The 8965-nt window shown below is 40.3% G+C and overlaps 1 protein-coding gene across 1 annotated transcript; it reads left to right on the top strand.

Annotated features, from left to right (window-relative positions):
- Positions 1-1577: 1577 nt before the first annotated feature.
- Ttr (transthyretin) lies at positions 1578-8536 on the top strand. Its single transcript, XM_076836873.2, has 4 exons — positions 1578-1646; positions 2536-2666; positions 4799-4934; positions 8429-8536. Exons 1-4 carry the CDS (start codon positions 1578-1580, stop codon positions 8534-8536), a joined length of 444 nt encoding a protein of 147 aa, XP_076692988.1.
- Positions 8537-8965: the final 429 nt, after the last annotated feature.

Here is an 8965-nt window from a genome sequence, read left to right as displayed (position 1 = left end):
TTGTGATTTTACATCAGGATCATGGTTTCCAGTGTATAAAATGCTTTCGTATCATCTTATATAAAAGTTACTAAAACAGTCTTTTGAATTTTATTTTTAAAAAGTAGGTGTTTTTATTTACAAATGAGTAAACTGAATGTCTCAGATACTAAGTAACTCACTGAAGTGTCCAGGAAACTGAATAGCAGAACTAGAGTCTGATGATTCATGGCCTCTAACTCCAAATTCAAAACTCTTTCCACTGCTACTTCATCTTCAGACTCTGAGGCTACAGGATTCCAGCCCTAGTTAATGTTCTCCACTGGATTCGCTCATTATTCCTTTGCTACAGTTAACCCACTCTCCTGGAGTCTCCTACACCCATCCATATTCCTCGAATACCTTCCTGTCCCTTCCCCCACACCCTGAAAGCTCTTACCTTCCAAAATTTCTCATTAAATTTCCAACCGGACTCTGTCAGCTGTGGCAATGTTCCCCCAACTCTAGTGCTCCAAACTGGACTCACTCTTGAGATGCATTTGTCCAAAATGTTTGTCTTCTATCTCTGATATATTTGTCTTTATAAGGACAAAGACCTGTCTTAATTTATGCATAAACAAAGCCACACAGACATGCACATACACACTAGAGTTTGGTACTTATCAATAAATCATCAAATTATTATAATTCCTAGACTTGTAGGTCATCCAGGAGGAAGAGATGTTGTCAACTCTAGTTTCTATTTCTAATAATCATCTCTACCTCCTTCCAGATATTTTAATTCTGACAGAAGCCAGCTGGGTAGCCCTATTCTTGCATGTTCAGTGAGGAGACACAGTAAAGATTTGGTTCTCTGAATTTCAGGCTCATCAATACCAAATTGAAATATGCTATTATTCCCTGGGTTGAGGTGAACCTTATCTGGGAAGAATACATCCTCACATATACACACAACGAAGAGAAATCACTAAACAGGGCTTCCAAGTGACTAAATGACTATTTGGCTAAAACATGCTTTTGAGAATGAAGCACTGCTGAGGGTTTTTCTTGTTGGCTCATGGACATATATCTAGTGCCATGATGTTTTCCAATGTACTATTATTTAAGCCAGTGCAATCTAATGTCATTCAACACACACACACCAAAAAAAAAAAAAAAAAAAAAAGAAAGAAAGAAAAAAAAAAGAAAAGAAAAATCACAAAATACATCTGTCATCTAAAATGAAAGACAAAAATGAATAGCAAATGGGAAACATGAACAGAAATAAAGCGGGGTGGAAGATCCCAAGAATGCTGCTTCCTTTAGTCAAGCAGGAAGAGGCTAATTTTGCTCTGTTTAGGTTGTGTTTTAGTGATCCAAATAGTCAAATGACCAGTTAAGAATATTCCACAGAGCTAATGTTCCGATGCTCTAATCTCTGTAGACAAGGTTCATATTTGTGTGGGTTACTTATTCTCCCTTTGTTGACTAAGTCAATAATCAGAATCAGCAGGTTTAGAGTCAGATTGGCAGGGATCAGCAGCCTGGATTGGAAAAAGAGGGTATAAAAGCCCCAAACCAAGAGTAGCCATCACAGAAGTCCACTGGGTCCCGGCAGGATGGCTTCTCACCATCTCCTCCTCCTGTGTCTCGCTGGACTGGTATTTGTGTCTGAAGCTGACCCCGTGGTGAGTGTTAATTCTGTCAAGTCCCTTTTGGACATTGCAGATGTACATTAAATAGAAGTGACTTCTTCCAGCTTTAACAACCAGCTCGTGTTACTAGGGCAAGGGTACTCAGCACCTACATTTAATATCATTGATTTGAACTTCAAAAACAGCTTAGGGCTTTTTTCTCTGTTGTGTTCTTGACTCTGTTGCTTTAGTGCATTAAGTCTCAGTGCCTAGCACACCAGTGTCCTCAGACACATGATAGAAATAAAGATATCATCTTAATGAAGCTGATAATATTGAATTTTCCTGAAAGCGTCCCTTTATAAATATAGTTAGGGGGCAAACTACAGAGATTATACTCTGGCCCTTTGGCTAATCTGAATGTGTTTATGGATTGATTAATGTTTGTTTGGTGAACAATATTCCAGTCAGATATCTGACTCTTAAATCCTCTGGAAGAATTAACTAATACTACCAAAGAGGCCAGGAAGCACTCTGACATTATTTGACAACAGATAGTAAGAGGGTATTACTATAGTAACCACTTATTAAAACGACCTCAGGAAAAACTATTCAGTCCTATGACACATTGCATCTTTTCAGTATTTCACTCAAATGGAGAGGCTGAACAAAGCAACAGTTCTCAGAGGGCCCATTTTCTCCTTGAAAATTCATTATGCACGTCCCTGGTCGATAGCAGTGTGTCTGGAGGCAGAAACCAATCTTGCTTTGGAAACAATTATGCCTGTAATATACTGAGTGGGAAAGCTCATTAATTGTCAACACTTATGTTACTGGTAATTGGATCAGCATGTATTTCCAGCTTTGTTGTGGATTTCCAACACCATAAAGAATAAGTCCTTTCATTCTGGTTAATTTTGTTGACTTCTCACATGTCTCTCAGGGCACTGGTAAAACCAACTGTCCTCTGATGGTCAAAGTCCTAGATGCAGTGCGAGGGAGTCCTGCTGTGGAGGTGTCTGTGAAAGTGTTCAAAAAGGCGGCTGATGGCACCTGGGAGCCATTTGCCTCTGGGTAAGCTGCCAGAGAACCCTGCCATGGGATTTGGTTCTATCCTTCCATTCACCCTTTCCACTTTTTCCATCACCAGCTAAAGAACCTACAAGTACCCAGTGGCTTGGAGGCGGAGGCAGGAGGATCGTGAGTTCAAACCAGCCTTGGCAACTTAGCAAGGCCTAAGCAATTGAGCAAGATCCTGTCTCAAAATAAAACATTAAAAAGGGTTGGGGATGTGGCTCGACGGTACCCCTCCCCCCCGCCAAAAAAAAAAAAAAAACCCTATGAACAGATTGAAAATGTAGACAAATATGGCCTGAGAAGGCTGTCCTCTTGCTTTGCTTAGCTGGAAGTGACCAGAGCATCATTTAGGGCTGATGATAAGAAAAAGAAAAAGAAGGAGTGAGTAACTCCTCTACTCTAGCAGGAATCAAACTTTTCAGGTCGCAGACTACTTGAAGAAAGTGAAAAAACTATAGACGCCATTCCCAGAAAAATGCACAATAAACACACTATACAGAAATATACATAGAATTTCAGGATTTGCACAGATTCCTAAGGTGAATCTAAGGTTCCCTAAGATGACATCCATGCTGGGAAAATTCTTAAAATTTTAAGCATGATGGACAAGGTGTGTTAATTTATTAATGAAAAGAAAGGAATTGAGAAAGAGCATTGAGGGGACACCTAGGAGGAGTTTATATAGAATCCAGGGCTTTTGTACCTACTATGTACAAAACTAGCTATTGTCAAGCTCAATTTAAAAAACAACATCTAGGAGAAGGACATGTAAGGCAAATTCTAGCCACAGACTAATCTCTCCATCACCCATCAGTATGGAAAAATGACTTCTCACCTTTTATTAACCACTTTATCATTTTCATAGAGCTTTTCTACCTCCTCTAGCAAGAATTTCAAACAAAATCCATATTAGTAAACCTAAACAAACTAACCAAAGGAAGCATCACTAAGAAACCCTCTTCACCAAGCAGAAAAGAAGCTCTGAAGTATTTCATCTCCTGGAGAAGAATTTCTGTTGGGTTTTAATTGAATCCCAAGAACTACTTTATGAATCTTCTTCACCCATCATTAGGAAGATCATTTCCCTCATGCAGTTTTAATTGAGATTTTATTTTTTAACTCACTCATGTTTATGTAAAATGCCAAGCCCAACATGGGAGATATTCTACATGGGAGATAGACTGGACACCAAAAGTATTCAGATGTTCCTAAACCAAGACACACACGCACAACACATAAAAAAGGAAATGAAGGAAAAAAAAAAAAACAGGGGCAGGCATGATCAAAATCACTAAAGACAACTTCCATTTTTATCCGTCTTGGGTTTGTAGTCTAATTGGGAGCCATTTCTAACATTTCAACAATTGAGCTGGTACCTAAATAGAAATAGAATTTCCCTAGTATTTTGTTTGGGCAAAGAAATACCAAAGAGATCAATCATATAAAAGGAACAAGAGTCAATATAGGCTCTTCTTTGTATTTTAGATTTCCCACAGTGTGAACAAATAGTACTCTCTGAAAGGCAGCCACATGCCAGTGGGGACAAAAGTGATATCCTGTGGTCCTGGGGAACAGGAGAGTTCCTTATGGCCACTTAGAGCACCTTATGGCCACTTCCAGGGTGTGTCCTGAACTTTCATCCAATCACCAACCATGAATCCCAAGATTTTATTATTGTTATTGTTGTTGTTGCTCTGAGGATAGAATTAAAGCCTCACACATGCTAGGCGAGTGCTCTACCACTGAACTACTTCCCCAGACCTAAGACTTTTTAAATTAACATTATACCTGTATTTTGTACTCATAAGAACAAAAATCTACAATGAGATATTCGGAAAGTTTCAAAAAATTTCTTGCCACTTGATTTTTCCACTCAAAAAATTCCTTGCCACTCAGAGAGTTACTAGTTTTCTCCCTCCTAATTTGGTTGAAGGGGAAAAAAAAAAAAGAAATATATATATATATATATATATATATATATATATATATATATATATATATAATATTACACATACATATGTGTATATATCACACACAAATACATACACACACATATGTGTGTGGTACCACTTTACTGGGCCATTTATTCCCTTCAGGCCTAACTTAACCTAGACTTCTGTACCTTATAGGAAGACCGGTGAAAACGGAGAGCTACATGGGCTCACAACAGATGAAAAGTTTGTAGAAGGGCTCTACAGGGTGGAATTAGACACCAAATCCTACTGGAAGGCACTTGGCATTTCCCCGTTCCATGAATATGCAGAGGTGAGTACACAGACCCTGGAGTTTTTTTTTTTTTTTTTTTTTTAAGCTCCAGGATATGCACAGTTTGCACTTATCATATCATGGAAGTAAGTATAGTTTCCTTAAGTGTCATAAGGAAAGCTCTGAATGACCACAGGTTCCCTTGCCCATGTTACCATCAGAAATCCACACTCTGAGAAGCCAACCCTGTTCTGAGTTTGGTGAAAACTCATTTGACAACATAAACTTCTGTAACACTATGGTGGTCTATTCATCCCATCTCATGTGAACATTTGTTTATTTGCTGAAGAATTATTAATGTTTCATTATGAGGCAGTCCTCCCGTCCTCACTTAAGGTGTTAGGTAAACAGAAGAAAGGATGCACCATTTTATTTCTCTTAAAAGCTGGGAAATGCTGTATTCAAAACACATCTGGCTCCCCAGAGGTTTGAATAAGCCATTCTTGGCAATGCATAGAAAGACAATAAATTCAAACTAATAACGGCAACACAATAGATAAAATCACTAAGTGTACATCATGTGTCAGGCGCCATGGTAAGTGTTTTCTACTAACCTAGCTCAACCTCATGACCAACCCACTGAGGTCAGTCCAATTATCCTCACATCACAGATAAAAGCGAAGCATGGGAGGTTACATGACTCATCAAAAGTCACATGGCTAGTAAGTGGAGGAGCAGGCCTGTTTACCAGCAGGGGCCAGGCTGGGTTTGGCCTCACTTCTGATGTCCTCACACTGCCTCAGGAAGCCTTTTTCCTGTGAGAAGCCAAGTTTTAAAAAAAGAAGAAGAAGAAGAAGCCATATTTGTAAACTTTGGTTCATTCTCTTCTTTTCCTTATGAGGTAAGGATCCACCAGCAGTTATACATGGGCCCAGTCTCCCTGCCACCTCCTTGACTGAACTCCTTAAGTCATTTAAAACAGATGGCTGTCATGGAAATAGAATCCAGATTTGTTGGTCAGAGTTAAAGATCAAGTAATTCCATCGAAAATAGCTCAGCATGAAAGGCAGCCATTCTCTCTGGCTTAGTCATGGTTGAGAATTTCAATTAGCATAGAACGGTTCTTTTAGCAGACAGTGTTACCAAGGAAACTGTAGGTGACTGTTTGACTTCTGGGGCCCACAAGTCACCAAGGGAGTCCCCTCTACCAGGAAGTATGTCTCTGGCTACTCCTCAGCCAGGCAGCAAGACAAGAGTTTTGAGCAGGGGAGTGCAGGGATCAGCTTGGGCACAGCACAGGAGGCTCTCAGCCCTACCCTTCAGCACTGGATTAGCCTCCCTGGGCCCTTCGTCCACCCTGGGTCACAGACTGAGGGGACCAATCTGAAAAGGTTTACCACTATACAGCCCACGAAGGGGCTGCTCCTATTCAATTGATATCAGCTACTATTCACTCTTTACTGATCATTCAACAAATATTTGAAAAATAAAATCCTGTATGTGTTGAGCACTCGGAGATACTAGAGATTTGGAAATGAAAACACACCCCTGCTCTTGGAATGGAAGGGAAGTGGATGATATTAGACATAGTAGGAAGAGTCATAAGTCTAGTTTGGAGCCTGAAAGAATAAGGGGAGCAAGAGGGAAAGAGAGTAGTGAAGCATGTGCCCCTCACACCTCATTCCAGGGACAGTGCACAGTGACTTCAGCCATGAGCTCCATTCCTGCAGATAAGCACCTCCCAGAGACTCACTGCCCTTCAGAGCTGGTCTTCTCCTCCTGGCCAGTGACCCAGGTAGCCGTATTAGACTTACCAAGGAGAATTAGAAAATTTCCTATGGAACTAATATGCCTCTTCACTTCATGGATTTTTGATTACAAGACTATGCCTTTTACAATTTTAAGGGAGACAGAGTCAGAGGCTATTGTCACCAAAAAAGTTAGGAAATTTTTCCTAGTTGCTTCCAGGGTGAACCTGAAGGAGTCCCTCTCTTCTTCAGAAGAAGATTCTTAGGAGAGTCTCACCTCCCTTTGCCTGAATGTTCTTTTTATGTTTGGTATGGTTCACTCAGATATTTTTTTCCTCCTGTCCCTAAGTCTTCCAGTCTTCTTTGATTGGAACAAAAAGTCTATTAAACGCTCAACCCAGGGCCTGCATACAAAAAATAAGTAAAACTAAATACCCCATTACTGCCCTCCAGCTTTCTCCTCAATCAAATCAACCCCCACTTCCCTCCCTCCTGTCGCCTAGGCCACCCAGCCCCTGAGTCTCAGTTACTCCAGTGACTTTGAGAAGTGTGACTAATGAATTACAAGGGCACTTTGATCTAGTTGGCCCAGTCAGAAAGCTCAAAAGCATTCATACACATTTCAGAATTCCAATAGGCTTTTCCACAATCTCTTTGTATTATAAGTAGAATTCTGTAATTCTATTATAAGTAGAATTCTTTTAGTTCATATTCCATTCCTTGGTATATACATACACTTGTTCCTTTTCCCTGGGGGGTGGGGAGAATCTAAATTTCTAAGCTAAATACAAAGAAAATCTCTGGGCTTGGAGACATGAGACTTGTCTTCCTGGTGGGGCTCTGTCATTTTATGAACTTGGGTAAAGTAATTCAGAAGTCTGGTTTGCTTATCTGTAAAACAGGAAAAACAGTTCCTCCCGATCCAAATTTCTAGTTCTCAAAGTAGGACTGTTGGTCAACCTTCTCAGCCAGTCTCTAGTCTCTGGATGCTGGTGTTCACCTTCTCCTCACCTTTTTTCTGAAGCCAAGAAAAGGGACAAGAGATGTTAGGCTGTGACTCCCCTCAGTCAGACGAGGGCCATCCAGACTATGGTGTGAATTGCAAAACAAGAGACTCATCATGCAGGCAGTAGAAAACTTACTTACTTTCTTTCTTCTGATTTGTTATACATGACAGCAGAATGCATTTCAATTCATAGCACACATATGGAGCACAATTTTTCACTTCTCTGATTGTACGCAAAGTAGAGTCACACCATTCGCGTCTTCATAAGTGTAATCTTGGGTAGTGATGTCCGTCTCATGTCACGGTCTTTTCTACCCCCATGTTCCCTCCCTTTCCCTCCCCTTTGCCCTATTTCAAGTTCCTTCATTCCTTTCATGTTTCCCCTCCCATCTCCCTTATGGATCAGCATCCACTTACCAGAGAGAACATTCGGCCTTTGGTTTTTTGGGATTATCTCACTTCACTTAGCAAGATATTCCCCAACTCCATCCATTTACCTGCAAATGCCATGATTTTATTCTCTTCTAATGCTCAGTAATATTCCATTGTGTATATGTACCACAGTTTCTTTATCCATTCACCAATTGAAGGGCATTTCTGAGAACTGCACCAGACTCCAGTGGCTTAATCTGCCAGTGTATTTGAGTTTTTGCTTTTTGTTCTAATTGTTCCCCCAAGATGAGATAAGAAAATAAAAATAATTAATTTTGCACTGGATTTCCAGTGATCTCTCTGACTGTGCCTCACACTTCTGGGCTCTTGTTACAAACAGCTCTGTCTGTCCTCTGTCTGTCCTCTAGGTGGTGTTCACAGCGAATGACTCTGGCCACCGCCACTACACCATCGCTGCTCTGCTCAGCCCCTACTCTTACTCCACCACCGCAGTAGTCAGCGACCCCAAAGCATGAGGGGCTTGACGGAGGGACAGGATCTCACACAACTGACAGTATTCCCTTTGTACAAATGCAGTGTTCCTACTCTATAAGCTATGTTAGAAACTCGGGAAGAGACAATAAAACATTCCCATGAAAGCACCTCCCATTTTGTGTGAACTGATTTTTTTTTTTTTATCCACTTGTTCCTTTCCCCCGTTGGAAAAAAAAAATTCAAATTTTATACAAAAGCAAAAAAAAAAAAATTGCTGGCAATTTTCTAGCCAGAACTCTGGGAGAGATCCAAATTTCCAATGTCTTGCAAGCAAAGCACATATTAAGCATGATCTGCAGCTGTTAAAAACACAGATTCTGCAAATGAGAACATTTCATTTTTCTGTAACCTTCGCTGAATAGCAAAAGATGAATGGTAAGGGCCCATTTCTTTACTCCAGGCATTTCTTT

The sequence above is a fragment of the Callospermophilus lateralis genome, chromosome 17 (assembly GCF_048772815.1).
Source record: "Callospermophilus lateralis isolate mCalLat2 chromosome 17, mCalLat2.hap1, whole genome shotgun sequence".
NCBI lineage: Eukaryota > Metazoa > Chordata > Mammalia > Rodentia > Sciuridae > Callospermophilus > Callospermophilus lateralis.
This window is presented reverse-complemented; position numbering and strand designations above follow the sequence as displayed.